At 39.4% G+C, this 16,201-nt stretch overlaps 1 protein-coding gene and 1 long non-coding RNA gene across 4 annotated transcripts in view; one reads left to right on the top strand and one right to left on the bottom strand.

Moving 5' to 3' along the window:
• Positions 1-1,318: 1,318 nt before the first annotated feature.
• On the bottom strand, positions 1,319-15,965 carry YIPF4 (Yip1 domain family member 4). 2 transcript variants are annotated; one of them, XM_042024994.1, is made up of 6 exons: positions 15,635-15,965; positions 11,962-12,115; positions 9,122-9,293; positions 6,914-6,991; positions 5,134-5,247; positions 1,319-3,948 (listed from the first exon to the last, which is right to left on the bottom strand). In XM_042024994.1, the coding sequence occupies exons 1-6, from the start codon at positions 15,735-15,737 to the stop codon at positions 3,811-3,813; spliced, it is 759 nt and encodes a 252-aa protein (XP_041880928.1). In that variant the 5' UTR covers positions 15,738-15,965; the 3' UTR covers positions 1,319-3,810. The 2 variants fall into 2 exon arrangements, with proteins under 2 accessions (XP_041880928.1, XP_041880929.1); XM_042024995.1 differs by having other exon boundaries at positions 15,653-15,964.
• Positions 15,182-16,201, top strand: part of LOC121663108 — a 70,453-nt gene continuing 69,433 nt past the window's right edge. Inside the window, exon 1 of one of the 2 annotated variants that reach the window (XR_006015528.1) lies at positions 15,182-15,284. This is a non-coding gene — a long non-coding RNA (uncharacterized LOC121663108). The remainder of the gene's footprint in view (positions 15,285-16,201) is intronic. The other variant, XR_006015527.1, reaches the window with a different exon arrangement.

The raw sequence follows: 16,201 nt of genomic DNA, 5'->3' as shown, positions 1-16,201 counted from the left end.
CCCCCCGCGCGCCCGCACGGCCCCGGCGCGGCCTCGAGCGCGGCGTTCCCGGCCCCGAGCGCGGCGTTCCCGGCCCCGAGCGCGGCGTTCCCGGCCCCCGCCGCTGCCGCGTCGTTACCGCTTCGGACAAAAGCTGGCTCATAAGCGGGCAAGCGAGTTCGGCGCCCCCCGCCTCGGGGAAACCGGAGCGGGTATTTGTGTTTCATACCCCGGCTCCGACGCTGGTTCTGTTTCTGAACCCGAGCGCTGCGAGAGAGCCCCAGTGTAAGTGGCCTCAGCGCTGGTACGGAGTGACAAAGCCACAGTGCCTCTGCCGCGGCTCCCTCGCGGAACGCACGCTGCCCTTGGAAAGGGTGTCCCTGGTCCCGGGCGGGGAGCACGGAGCCATTGCACCCACGACAGCACTTTGCTCTGAAGCAGTGCCTCAAAAATGACATGAGTTTAATAAAACATCTTGTATTTAGTTGAGATTTCCCCTTTTCACCCACTAAAATAGCAATTCAATTTGTATAGCTCAGCCTACCTGTACACATTATGTGCCACAGGCTTTATTTTATCCAAATGACGTGTTAAATATTTCACAAAGCTTTTAGGCTACTGATGGTCTTTAAGATAATTTTCAAGTATAAAGTTTTCTACAAAATACTTTTATTAGAAGGACCCAAATTAGCACAGGCTGCTCCAGCAGGGAAATTTTTTAAGAAATACAATGTGTGAAGAAAAAAAATAAGGAAATCAAACCAAACCCACATGGGTATGTGTGCCACCCAGGCTAATCAAAACTGTCCTGAGAGCAAAATAAGCCGCTTTTAAGCTTCTTATTAAGTAGTACTTCAAGCAAAACATTAAACACCAGTAAGGATAAGGATAATGATAAAATTACAGCAGATCTCAAGCTGTATGTTGTCTCAACAATGGATTTAATCAACTTTTCAAGTAAACATAATTTTTCTGATAAACAGCAGAGTATGTCTGATGGGTAGAGGAGGAAACAAGACAAGTACATATCTAGCTGCTCTCTGGAGATCATCCAAAATGCATGTCTCACCAAGGGGTGATACCCATGTCACCATGCCAAAATGAGGTATGCCAAAGGCATCTTAGGCAATTTTTTTGCTAGATGGATGTGCTCTAAGTTACCGTTTTGACAGACTGAAGTAGTGTGTTGATTATCACAAAAACTTGTTTATAGCCTCAAAGCTTTTGGTGCTATGTATAGCATCCATATATTGGTGGCATGCACAGGAGCATGGACATGTCTTAATGCATCAATATTAATTATTCAGTATTAAGTCAGTAAATATAAATGAGCTTCATATGTTCTGTAAACAAGTTTAATTCAAAATTTTTATAAAATACATCTTGTATTTACACACACACCTCATCTAAAAATATGAGTTTGTTGAATGCAAAGTTATTACAAACTATCAGAATCATTTGAGAGCTGTTTGTATGTTTCTCGCACAACATATGCAAAAAGTGACCCTAAAGATACTAAGATTAAAAGGTGCAAATCTGCAATTGTGTACAAAATATGTACTATGTTAAGTGCATATCTACATTGCATATTACACATGTGCCAAGTCTGTGGAAAGGAACAGTTAAAATTGCAACTATAAATTTCACAGAACATTACTGGAAAGGGAGGCAATTGGACACTCAATAGAACATTCTTGCATCCTGTCAATATTCATAGTTCAGATGCACAGAACACCTCATGAACAACTATGGAAGAAGGAACTAAGCTTGAAGCTCTCCGACAGCCTAGTAACCCAAAAGTGTTCTTGCCCTTCACCTTTGTGGTGATGGAAGTTAAACGTATTCACAGGGGCTGGGTGGAGTCTTATAACAATAGTTGGATATTCCTGTTAAAAAAAAGAAATAGAAGTCATGAAAAGAAGAGGTAAAACCAGATTATCATGCAAGATTCCAAAGCTAATATGGTTTTTTTAAATACACTGTAACTTCCTTTTTCTTTTGAGAATGTGGTATGAATGCTCTCAAAACACTTGTAGGTAAGAAATAAGCTGCTGCTGGTATAAATTGATTTAGTACTACTTTGCATTAATTCCACCACAACTTCTTCAGAAGTCAAAAATCAGGTGAAATGTCAATCACTCTACTAATTTTTCTCTTTTTATATATTACAAGCTCAAGTATTACACTACAGTTAGTCCAGCACTAACTTCAAGTAGTTCCATTTAAAACCAACACAAGCATCAGCCAGGAAAGCTGACTGAATGAGCTAAAGGTTTGTGGGAGAGTTGGAATTTAATTATGTATTTTGCATCAGTAATGACTGGTAGAAAAATAAGTCCCCAAGATGGCTAGTTACACAGTCTAAGAAGCTGAAAAGCTCCAGTTCTGCTATGGAAATATGTCCATCAGGGATCGAAGACAGCCCTTGCTATTACCTTGTCATGGCTGATTTTAATTTGTAGCAATAAAAAAAGGGCAGGGGGCAGAGCACGGGAAATGCTTTTTTTCTGTTACCAGAAAAAAAAAAAAAGAAACTTCAGAGCTATGTGTTGATACCAAATACTGAAGATTGCAAATGCCTATATTAGTACCATGCAAAGTGAACTTCAGTGGACTTCCCTTGTGAAGAAATATTACCATAAGGACCATTATATAAGCAATCAACACAGTACACAGGAAATATTTAACATGTCATCACATTATTACATAATCCTTGGAGAGTCAAAATTAGCAAGACTCTAACTGTTACTAAGGCTGTAACTCTGCCTTATTTAGTGGAGGGAGAATCTGGCCTTCCAAATCTTTCTTAGTTCTCTTTACAAAGGATTAATAGTATTGGTGCAAGAAAAAAAAAAGGATGCATGTTAAATACCATGCTATTAAAAGCAAAACAGAGCAAGATGTTGTAAAACATAGTTAGGGAAGCAAAATTTTTATTTTGTCATCATAAAATAACATTGTTTAAAGATCACACAAATTTGATAGATCATCTTTTTTTTCTCCAACATTAAGCCAGCACTAGAGTTGAGAAAGGTGTTCACCCATTTCTCTGTAAATTTATACTTTTAAGTAAAATAATTTGATTCTCTAAATATGCATTTTAATTAATTATGTCACGCAGTAAATATCTTGCTCCTTTGGTCAGAGATAGTAAATGAAAACTTCAAATACTTGTATCTTCTATTTTTAAAAACCCAATATACATCCTTAACCAAGGAGTATTTACGGTACACACAAGCCATAGATACAAAATACACAGTATATACATGTTTTGAAAACAAATTGGAATTTATAAAAACTCAACAGCCAAATCACAGTAATTGAGGCACTAAATTAAAAGTAGTATCTTCTTGTCTTGATTATACAGACTATTCTGTGAACAATCAGGACTGTTTCATAAATATATATTATCTACAGAATTTGCTGTGCCAGAAAAAGACAGCTGTGTTTAAGCTCAAAAGAAAAATTGCACTTTGAGATTGTTAACAGTTAACTCCTCATTTTTAATTCTTGAATATAGTAATCTGGTCCCAGTGCTTTTGGCACAGGTATTGAGTTGCAGTTTTGCTACGCTTTGTTATAAAACACAAGGTCCTTTTATTTTGTTCATTAAAATCTGAAGAGTCTTAAACAAACCTAGAACTTTGATACAAATCTATATAGCTACAATTGCTTCATTAAATAATATACACAAATATGCTCTTCGATCTTAAAACATCTTGACAACTGGATTCAAAACAGTCACTTGTATTATCTCCAGCCTTCTTAATCTTACACATTATCAGTCTGCAAGTGACTGAAATACGGTTTCTGGCCACATCTTACACTAGATCACACCCCAGTATACAAGGACAGAAAATAAATGTATAATAAAAAGATTGGATAAATTAGAAGGGGTTTCTTGGTCTTGAATTCTTCTCCAACTAGTAATGATGCAGCACTGTATGCAGCCCAAAAGACTCCAAACAACTGAAAAAGAAGATGAAGAGTCTTAGCTGACACCACAAGAAAGTCTCTCCAAATACCACAGTAAAAATCACTTCTTCTCTCAATACAATACAGAGCCAGCCATTAAGAAGTAGTACTTGTCACAGCCCAAGTAGTTTTGGCCATTTGGGGCTTGTAATGCATTTTCATACTAGTGGTGCAAAGATAAGAACCTTGCAGAGATTCACCCTGAAGTTAACATAAGGCTGTTAGTAGTAGTCAAATAACAGAGGTTTCATGAACATATATTTATTTTGAAGTTATATATTAGTTAACTGGCAAGTTAATGATTTACTCTCTGACTATCGTTTATCAGTAATTGCAAATTATCAAATCACAAATACAGCAATTTTGTTATTTATCATACACTCTAGTTGTATTTCAATTATACTGTTTACCAGCAAGCTAAAAGGACAGAAACAATGAAAGCAACAAAACCCCCAGAAAGTGAACAGCTTATCTCATAACAGAATTTTATCAGTTAAGCTTCCCAGACTCAGCAGTAACTTCAAAGGCTATTAAAAGGGTTTTAAGAAGTACTGGAAGTGTTGAAGAGTGTTATGTCATTCTGGGATCTTTTAGGGAATGTTGCTGGTTCCATAGAAGGTGTCCAGCAGCAGGTGGTATCAGGCAGGTTATTCTTTGTGCCATACCTTCCACATCTCTAAATCAGAACAATCTTTACCTTGTCTGCAAAGGGTATCGAGAGCTTTGTACTGCTACCACTACAGGGAGGTCTCAGAACAATGACTAACGTCATATTCATGCTGCAGCGACTAAAAATAAACTGGACGATGGGGGAAGGGAGAGAACAGCTTATTTTCAGATTCTTCATTCTGAGGTTTTATTATGCATTCTCTTCTCAAAATGAGAATCCTGGTTTTTTTGTAGTGCAACTATTAGAGCACAGCAAAATACTTAAATACAAGCTAGCCTAGTAACAACAGGTGTTGTTATAGCAACAGCACTGTATATGCCCAAGCACTCAAAAGGAGCATTTAAAACGACATTCACTTTCCACCACACTAACCAAAAGGATCACAGAGCTCACTTTGTAGTTATGAAAATTTTGACACATCATTATGTTTTCCTGAACAGATTACTTGAAGTGTTAAGAAAGTGACGTAAAAATAACTAAACAATTCTCAATAGATGATATGAACTTACTTTTATTAGGGTAGAAACAACTTCAAATGATCCAACCACCAAAAGTACAGGTGCTATGACAATGAGGGGAAGTAGGGAATATCCTATTACACCAAGAACTTGGCCATAAGCAACCTGAAATTTTCAAGCACACAAAAATAAGCTGTGCAGTACTCAATCTCTGTCACCAAATACAATTAGTTCTTGCTATAACACTATGAATAACAATTATAATGTGTTATACTCATGAAGTTTCCGCTAACGGAGGCTTGGTAGTATAAAAACTGGTGTTGTATGCTGAACCTTAGAAATACGTTGTCTTTTTTTTTTTCTTTACTGAAACACTGTAAATGATCACTTTCAAAGGAAACATTTACATATGATACCCAGGACCATAGAACTGTAACAGACCTCTCAAGGACCAGCTGTAGTCCTAGTTGTCCCAAGCAGTAAAGACATAATTTCTGCATTAACATACTCATATCCATTATACATAAATAAATACATAAAGTACATGAATGCTTTTGGTGTCACCTGAAACTTGATCCCTGTAAGGCACAGAATTCTTCTGATTTCCAGCTTCAATTTATTGTCACTACCTCGAACAGAGTTGTTCCAAGTACTTCCATAACTACTTTTAGCTTCAGAAGGAAATGTGTGATTTTCCCCTACTATGGTCTGAAATGTTCCTGTGCACAGCTAGGCTTCTTGGATTTAACAGGAGAAATAGTGGCATCTTTTAAGCATTTTCTTGTGGATGATAATCCTTCACAATCAGCTCTGCTAACCTATACTTTTTCTCCAGTTTATACATTCTGGTAATTCCACATTTTAAGCTGCAAACCAGATTGATTTAAGGGCATCTGGACTGTGTTGATATGCAGAAATGCCATGCAATCACATTTATAAAACATTTTTCCTTCAAAGCAGCGTTCACACAAGAAGACTAACAATTATGATTAAAAGGAAAATCTAAAAAGTTTAAAGTAAATAACATAGGACCTCTGCAACACTGGTGCATCATTAATGCAATATCCATAGTAAAAGTATAGAAATCAAGCATCACTGAATACTTAGTTCTCCACGACACAGTTCAATGCATTTTATGCTGCAGATCCATTTTAAGAAGTTCTATCCTCCTGACTGTTCCACTGTAGCTGTCTGTGGGCCTTGCTCTAAGTCATTTTTTGTTGTTTACACCTGAATCACTTAATGACTCAATTTGGAAACAGCTCAAGCAGCTATTCCAACCCTGCTGGTGCAAGCAGCTGGAGGAAGGGATGCAGGCCACAACTCCAGCTGGCTCTGCAGTTGAGAAACATGCACTGGATTTCATACTTTAATGGGTTTGAACTGCATCAGGCCAGGGTCGAAAACAAACACTGGCAGGTGCTTTACACACAAGGACATCTAACTGCTGTTAGCTCCCCATTTGAAAAAAAAAAGTCCCATTTAGCCCAGTGACCAAAAACTTGAAAGCATTTCTCCCTCAAAAATTGACTTCAGTTCTGGATCACAGGAAGCTGGTAGAATTTCTGGGACTCATAGTACAAATTTCCAGAATGTTCATCACTTCCAAGTGCACAATCCCTTGCACAGAGAGATTAGATGATGATATCTGTATTTCAGATTTTATTTTGGAGACTGAGAACCCGAAATGTTGACTTAGCAACTGCATCCATTCTTAGCTGACTACAAGATCCAAAGCCAAGCACTATGAAAACCCAACTACTGCTGAAAAACATAGTCAAGAGACTTTACGTTACCTCCCTTTACATCCTTTTCACATACAGGTACTTACTTCTCCTCCAAGAACTCTGGCCAGTAAAAAAATTGTCAAGGATCCAAATATCCAAATAGTTATAATCCAAGAAACAACCTTAAGAGATAAAAAACAATTCATTTGTATGAGTAATTGTCATTGTGAAAAAGGAAAATCCATTTCCATAATCGTTTTCACTGCAGTCAAGGATTTTATTATGAAAACTGAATTCTGAATTGTGGCAAGAATAGTGTTCAGTAACACAATGCAATTTGCAAATAAAGTTCAGAGGTTACATTTACAGAATCACATTAATGGTAAATTTGGTGTACATGCAATGTATTTTGTAACTACTGTAGCAGGAATAGGAAGTTAAAACTACCCTAAATGCCTTCACGTCTCATCTATTACAAAATATGGGCTCAGACAGTTTTTAAGTCAGCCCCACCAATATAAGGAGTTGGAATTCTTCTTTCACCTATAAAGATGCCACTTCATTCTTTACTCAAACTGAGAACGCTCAGAAGACACAGGACTTTAATTCTCAGTGGAACCTGATGATGATGACAACTTAATAAAGAGCCTCAGATTCCTGGGACCAAGTCTGTTGTTATTTTTTCTTGCTTCTTTCATAGTTATGCTCTTAAACTACAGAAGAAATCCTAAAATCATTCTCTAGCTTAACAGAACTTTCAAATTAACTTAACTGGTTTTGGTGTTGAGCCACTGCAAGGACTAGAAGTAAAGCTCTCCTTTTTGAAATGCCTTTTTAGAAGGAAACAGTCTAAGTCCAGTCTCTGTATTTCCAAACATACAATGACTGAACTTAAAAAATTAAGTCAGTACTCAGTTCAATACTTTGCTTAATTAAAAGTTCCAGATTTCCAGAAGAATGAACTAGGGAAAACCAGATAAAAACGAAAAAAAATATAGTGGCTTTATGCTATTTGTGAAAATAGCACATGGCCTCCTTTTACTTCCTGCTTTCCTCCACTGTCTAAAAGAAGAGGACCAGATTAAAGTCTTAGAGCAGGAGTGCTCATCTCTCCCCAGCTTAGAGCCCACCTTTGGGTTCATGTGTCCAGCTGCTGTCAGTCATCCTGTTGCTAGCTGCTAGCTTTCCCTCCTCATACATATAAGAGCACTCTTGCATCCATATGGTAAACCCACTGTTCCTAAGAAACATTAGGCCCAGTGTTCCTGTACAGGAGATACACAAACTGCAGGAGGTGGTTCATCTGTCACAGGGTCAAGGAATGGTCCTTGCTTTGCCAAGGAGGCAGGCGAGCAGTTCACCCAGAAGACTTGAACAATAAAGTGGTTTAGTCTACTCACTTCAAGCCTCATGGAGACAGGATACTGAGAGTGAATTCTGAGTCAGCATTTGGTACACCATATTGAAGCCAGAGGTCCAAAGGGAATGATTTTATTCCACCATTCACACAAATCCTTGCATAAGCACATTCTGCTAGTTTACATATGGCTTATTGCCATACTTGGTCACATTTAAAACAACTGCAACTACACATTTAGTCATAAAGACCTCCAATGCAGGAGCACCTAGGCTTACATTCAAATTGTTACTATAAATGATAACACTTCTTTATTTTAACCAGAACACAAAGAAAAAATCTAACAGTTTATGGAAATCAATTAAATATGCACAATGCCTCTGAGTAGCTATTCACCCTGGAGTTCAAAAGGAATTATGGAATTTTTGACCAGAGTAAAGTTACTTGATTGTAACTGAGCAGGGAGGACAAAATAGCAAATGTCACTAATGAAGATTAAATATACCAGATAACAGCAGTCATATAGTATGAATTAAATAAGCAGCTTTATTTGTCAGGAAATTAGAATTCATGACATCCAAACAAATGCTTTTTGGTAACATTTTTTAGTAATAAAAAGCAAGTTAACAAAAGGTTACAATTAAAATGGAAAGATTCACTAATATGACTATAAACCCATCAGTATCAATCTGGTTCCTCTAGAAACCACATCTTTCCTTTGTTTTACTGTATAAAAACAAACCTGACATTTCATCATGATTAACTTATCCGTGGGCTATTTAATACATTCCTAAATGCTGTCTTTCTACATATTAACTTGAGAAACAGCACTTGAAATGCCCCACATTAGTATGTGAAAAAAAGACTTTCTACCTACGTAAGAATGCAAATTGCTTAGCAATCACATCCCCAAATTTAGTTCAGATTTCGTTTTAGTCAGAAGATTTATACCTACCTTAAATTGTCCATATAATGAAATCATTGAGAAGAAGAGGACAACTGCCAGAGGACCCCAAAAGTCTGGATTGTCTCTCACTACCTGCCTATTGAACCCAAGAGATGGCATAGGCATCAACACACATCGAATTTTGTAGTAAATATCCTTCAGATCAATGTCGAGTTCTTCCCTGAAATTGTAAAGCAAGTGAGCATTACTATACAGCACAGTAATGAAACAGATCTAAAAAAGTAAGTACAGGGGCAAACAGTAGGTTTATAGAGCAAGTCTCCTGTCACCCACAAGGCTTTCTGAGGCCATGACTACAGAGGAACAGTTTGTGCACAGTAAAGCAAGGCCATACCTTCATGCACATTCAGTAACTGGTGGGACACAGTTAGATTTATTTAGTCACTCAAAAACAAACTACGTGACTGAGAACAGAAAACATACACAGCATACCCAGACCAGGCTGCATGGGGCTCTGAGTAACTTGGACTGGTGAAAGGTGTCCCTGCCCAAGGCAGCAGGGTTGGAACGGGATGATCTTTAAGGTCAACCATTCCAACCCAAACAATTCTATGATTCTGTGATACCCTGAGAGTCTGCATTAAGACAGGAGGTCTATTTTTCTGACACACGAGGACAGGTGACATGTTTCTATCACTGTAACTACTTAAAATTCAAAGACGTGCACACATAATGTCCGTGTATTCCTATGCCAAGCAGTTTGCCACAAGCACACTTACTATGAAAACATTTTATTTTAAATTCTGCAAGAATACCATTACATTCACTAATATTAAACTGTTCCAAATACATCACATAAAACCAATTTTTTAAAAGAAAATGGAGCTTAATTTCCTTCAACAACAGTAGTTTTCAACAGATCAGCTTATGCCAACTGTTTAATTTCTAGCTTGTTTCCAATACGGGTAAAATAAATCGAGGTCACTTGAACTAGCAGCAGTATGTATCAACAGATCTTGCCCTTCTCTCATTGCATTCCCGCTTCCTGTTACAAACTCTCTGAAAGCAGATACAAATTGGCAGGAAGACTCGCCTGCCCAGGAGACTCCCAACTGGTCCATGGTGCCCTGACTGTCCTAGCATAATGGGAAGGAATCAGACTTCCCAAGTAATGGGCAATTCCATTTCTTTATGTGCAGAACCTCAGCCATGACTGGGGAGCTCTGAAGAGTTGCAAGAGACTTCCAGCAGATATACTGCTGTATATTTAAGTACACAGTGAAGAAAAATGTAGAATATTTAATATCCTAAGTCCATTCATGAAGGTTTTATCCAAGGCTTTGGTTTTTTGGCTTTTTCTTCAGAAAAGCTGAAGTGAGAAATAAATGCAAAGACATGATTCACCACAATTTCTCTTTAAAAAAAAAAAAATTAAATACTGCTAATTCAGTCCCTCAAGGTAATTTTTGGATTACTATTACTGAAGCTACTTCAAAAGTGGTATTACTAAGTGGTGACTAAGTAACAAAAATTGTTCTTTAACCAACCCTGAATCTAAAGAATAGACTAGAAGCATCTATCTTTCACCACTTCTCTAAAAAGGATGTAGCATCCCTATACCTTACTCTGAAGACTGTGTAACACAAATATTGGCTGTATAGAAAGAATTCTTTGGCATTGTCTAGGGCTTCTGACAGTTCCTCATGTGAATAAATCTTTTGTATGAAGCTGACAGCTACCTCACCTGAAAGTGATGGCAGCTGTATCAGGAAACAAGTGTCTGGAGAAAGGCTGCCCAATGAGAAAGTTAAAAAAATAGTCTCACTTTATTGAACAAAACATTCGCACAGTAGCACTGCATTGGTGAACTGCCCTTAACAGGCTGCTCTTCTTTCAATCCTTAATAGGATTCAGATAGCAAGAATTCATTATGGCACGTGTTTCTGGGAATAATCAAAACAACAAAATTACACGAAAGTCAGAATTCCTATGTTGTCACCTCACTACACCAGTCTGTTTCTTAATTAAAAGTCAGGGGTTTACAAAACAGACTTATGCACAGAAGGAGCTACTTCTGCACACTTTAACTTAAACCACTTCTCAAGTAGCACTGTCATTATTAAGCTCTCCAGACACCTGTTGTCTCCCAAAACTCTCATCTGAGTTCTCCAGAGTACTCTCTGTCTCACTCCAATTTTTAAAAGCATCATTATGTTTAATTCACAGAAAAACACTGAGACACTGAAAATGAAATTGCTTAAATGCAGAACAAGGACCAGGCTGCCTGACTCACAGTGTAGTAACCTCAAGATACAAACTTTCTTCAGCCAACCATGTTTCTATGAACAGAACAATGGACGCAAGACTTTCAGTTTTGAGGAGGTCATTGTCTTTCAGCACTAGCACCCTTTTAATCTAGCTTTATAGTAAAAGGCAGCATCAAAGATTATAAAGTTTGCGCTACCTTGGTTCTAACATCCCTACTGTAATAATCATGATTCACAATGCTTTTGCTTCAGAATAACTGACAGAAATGATTGAGATTCACTTAAGAGGAATCTTCCCACAGGATTGTCTTAGCCTTTGTATTCTTTGTATCTTTTGCATTCACGTTTCTTGATATTGTGAAATAATCAGTCTCATTTTTTTAAACCAAGATCAACAGATAAAAGCAGAAAAACCATATAAGCTTTATACTTATAGAGATTAAAGCCCATAATGAGAAACAATGTTTCCATTCTTGCACCAGAAAACACTCATTGGTCAAATAATTTGTCAAACAGAATTCTAGGCACAGCACAAGGCTGGGGGACAATGCAAGACTACAAGTTGTTTGTTTTCCCTACACAGCTAATAAAGATAGATACCCAAAATTAATTGCAACATACAGGAGTGGCTTGTTATCTTCTGGGTCATCATCTTCCACTTCCAGAAGCCAGCCATATCCTCTCTGTCTTAGGAATGTAGTCGCAGTAGATTCTTTGATGAATTCTCCTCCAAGATTTAGCTTAACATCTGGAGTTGTTATGGAGCCACTAAGATCTAAAGAAAAAGGGAGAAAAATATAGACCTTTTTAAGTCTTGCCAAAACCATTTGATATTAAAAGTACTGGAAGATAAACAACAAACATATGAAGCTACATGTGTTGGTCATCACCATAAAACATTCAAAGTTATAAAATAAAATTATGCTTTCACAGATACATAATTTGAAAGTGTACTTGTGGTTTTATTGCAATAGTAGCAATGTTGGGTTAGGTCTCAAATGACCAGGTTTTAGCTTTTAGATGGGACTCTTGTTTTATGATGCAGTGTTATGGTATGACAGAAAGGCTTCCATTTGTGCCTAATCATTAAGTCTTTAAAGGCACAAAAAGAGAGAACTAAGGAGAGCCTCAACATGCTATAAATTGTGGATTATTCATCATTTTTTTCTGACCATACTCTACCTCTTTTGGAGCTCATTTTTTTATAGAGGCATTGTTTCAGCCAAAACCACTCTCTGCTTTTATGCCAAATTTTTCATAAAAGGAAAACATTTGAAGATGTTTTAATTTGTAGCCTGCCTTTAATACAGCTGAAAACGTTAGAGAAGGAATGCTACCAGAGATCCTGAGGCTCTGGACAATAATAAGTAATACAAGTTCTCTTTGATATACTACGATCTTGCTCTGCCACAATACTAAGCAAAAAAAAGAGTAATTTCTCTATGTTCTGGTTGGTTGTGTCAAAATCACCAATAAATATCAATTTTTTTCTCATTTTATTCAGTTATATACAGATGGAGAATAAAAAATAGTATTGGAAAATAAATGAAGCAACTTGAAGAAAGAAAAAGATACATAAGAAGTGAATAATTATTCCTTTTGGAAATAATGGATTTCCATTATCTGCTAAGAAGGAAAAATCCAAACAGAAATGTGTAAATATTTTGTACAAGCTTACTATAAATATATTGAGAAATAAAATATATTATATTGAGAAATAAATACTCTATATATTGAGAAATAAAATATATAAATATATATATATTTTATATATATATAAATATATTGAGAAATAAAAACTCTCTTCTCATCCAACAACTTTTCACCTCACCAAAGAAAATATTTTTTGCCTTTTCATTGTGGTGTGTTTTTCACACATTAAAGCTCCTCAGCACAAATTTCCCAAAACACCTAACTACAGCAAATACTTCTGAAACACATACTCACAGAGGCACATCAGGCCATATTTGTAGATTACATTTGCAACATCCTCTTGGAAAATATTACATAATTTTACAGGAACAAAATTTGTACAGTTACAGAATCTCAATGTCTTCAGCCAACGTGTCTTAAGTGTTCACTGATCACTCAGTATTGCAATTAGTTCAACAGAATTCTCCTTCCCAGAGCAGCTTGCTAGGCCACTCAGATTCAAGCTTCTCCATAAATGCCTTTCAACTATTTCATAATCGTGAGAATTACTGATCCATTCCTTTGATTCTTGGAACACCATCTGCACAGGACCCTTGTAAAGATCATCGTAACCTAAGGCAGGAATTTCTTGTTGCTCTTCTCAGTCCCAGCATGCATACACTGTTCTCACCAGACTAGCAAAGCCTTCCTCTGCTGTTTACAGAGGGAGGAAAAAAGGAAAATATTAATGCCTGGGCATCAAGTTGAAGCCTCAGAAGTTTTCTCTTGACTCTGGGACCCTTATGTCATTAAGAAATATCTGTTTCTGCTACAACATAACACTTTTTTTGCAAGGAGAGGTTTTTGCTACTCTATGCATAAATACAGCTGACAAAAGAAGCAAACACAGCAGTCCAACCACCCAAGTATTTCTCCTTTCTCAGGGACTGCTAACAATCCATCCTAAGGCATGGAAACTCATAAGCAAGTCAATGAATACCTGCAGCCACGTTTTTGAATTATAAAACCTGTTAACATGATCTTAAGTCTCTTTTGCAAGACAAAGGGGAAAAGGGACTGGTCACCACCTCTTCTGCACGCTGCTTTGAATGAGATTTTTAACAGCAGGGCAACAGGGTGCTGGAAAATCTGCCAAGAACTGATGACACTGATGGTTCCTAGGGAGAGCCTGGGTGCCTTCACTGCTACTGTCTCAGGCTGAACACCACAGAAGCAAAACCAAGGTCTCTCAGATACCTCATTTCAACCAAGCATTGTAGAAAACCAGCTTTCAAAACAGTCTTGACTCTTAATTTTGAAAAAGCAGTACAAGAAGCAAAACCCCAGTCTGCTCTTTCTACCATGCCTGGTGACCTAATTGTGAACATCTCTCCAGCTTTCTTTCATACAGCTCCTACCTCCCACAGAAATAAGATGGGGAAACAGAACAGCTTTTTTTTCTTTTTTTTTTTCATATGGATCGAGATTTAGGAAACATGTAAAGATTAGAGTGCAATGCGTAGAATTTTAACTTTAAAATATCAAGATGTTTAACTTTGCTTATGTTTTTCTTTGCTAGGGTACTTTGAGGACAGGACTACACCTGAACAGGCAGGAGATCACACCTTCTTGTGTTCGTAAAAAACACAGAGCTAAGCACGATTCAACACAACCTACCGGAAAGGTGGCTGTATTGGACTGGGTTCAGCATTGCCCAACAAATACTTCCAGAGGAAAAAGGAGAGAGCTTCCGCTCAGAGGTACATGGATCCTTTTTCAGGCCAAGGTGAAGAAGAAAAACAAACCAAAGGAAAACAAGCAAAACCCCCCAGCAACAAAAAACCCCAGAACCATGACTATACTGTTGACTTGTATTTCTTTTCAGAAAGACTGTGAATAAAGAACAGGTATTCTACAGTAACTTCTCCACTTCAGCAATTCCTTTCCAGGGTGGGACGCATGAGTAAGGATTTATATGATTCCCTAGTCACAATTACAAGAGTAACTAAATACATACATGAAAGTATAATCCTTGTTATTTAAATGGGTAGAGCCCTAAAGATCATTCTCCACCGAAATAAGTTTGCACGATGTTGACTCCCGTATGTTCAGTTTTGAAGCTTTAAGGCACATCTTCACGGCATGCTGGTACACCACTGCTACTTGTGCAGCAGTTTGGCAGGGGGCCCACTCCACCCCCTAAATTACATACACAGCTTCTTTTTCTCCTTCATGACTGTGCTGCAATGAGACACGGCGCAGACGCTTTGGCTCAACATTACAGCAAACGTGAACACACGACACAATCTTCGGTAAGACACCAAAGTGGGCTTGCAGCAACGCGGGAGCCAGAGGAGCGGGCAGTGACAGAGGGGTCACGGTTATGTCACGCCGCCGGGACAAGCTCGGCTCCGGCTTTCAGAGAAGCCGGGAAGCGGAGCGGCACGGCCTCCTCTGCCACGCTGGTGCTCCCGTGACGCGGACACGGCAGCGGGGCGCACCCGCGGCAGCGGCCCCCGGGCAGCGGCCACCTCGGCCACCCCGCTCCGCCTCCAGCCACGACACCAACCGCGGGGGCGGCGTGAAGGAGGGCAAGGAAGGCCCCTCCTGTCTCTGCGGCCCGGGAACAGCCCTCGTCTCGGGACAGCGAGCGCGGCCTTACCCGCGGCCCCGCGCTCACCTTCGGCGTCCGCCGAGGAGACGAAGGTGAAGTCCCCGCTGCTGGGCGCGTAGAGCGGCGGCTGCTGAGCGCCCGGGGGCTGCATCTCCCCGCCCTCCGCGGGGGCTGCGGGGCCGGTGAGGGCGGCGAGGGGCGAGCGGGCACCGGGGCCTGGGGCCTCCCGGGTCCCTCCTGCGGCGGCGGCGGCGGCACCGAGCCCAGGGCGCAGCCGCCTCACGGGGCGACAACAAGCGGCGCCGCCCCTGCCATTGGCTGCTCACGAGGCGCGCCCAGGCTGGCCGCCGGTGCTCCAGCGCTGACTGGATCCCGGCGCTGTCCCGGGAGTGAGGTCACTTCCACTCCGCTGCTAAGCTCCTCCTGATGGGACGAACCATCCACCCTCCGTCCCTCCCTCCCTCCCTTCCTTCCTTCCTTCCTCCTTTCTTTCCTTCCTTCTTCTCTCCCTCCCTCCCTTCCTTCCTTCCTTCCTCCCTCCCTCCCTCCCTCCCTTCCTTCCTTCCTTCCTCCCTCCCTTCCTTCCTCCCTCCCTTCCTTCCTCCCTCCCTTCCT

Source organism: Corvus kubaryi, unplaced genomic scaffold (assembly GCF_017639235.1).
Source record: "Corvus kubaryi isolate FWS band 111438036 unplaced genomic scaffold, C.kubaryi_AGA036_p1.0 37266, whole genome shotgun sequence".
NCBI classification, from domain to species: Eukaryota; Metazoa; Chordata; class Aves; order Passeriformes; family Corvidae; genus Corvus; species Corvus kubaryi.
Note: the sequence above shows the minus strand (reverse complement) of the source record. Positions and strands in the feature narration are given on the sequence as shown.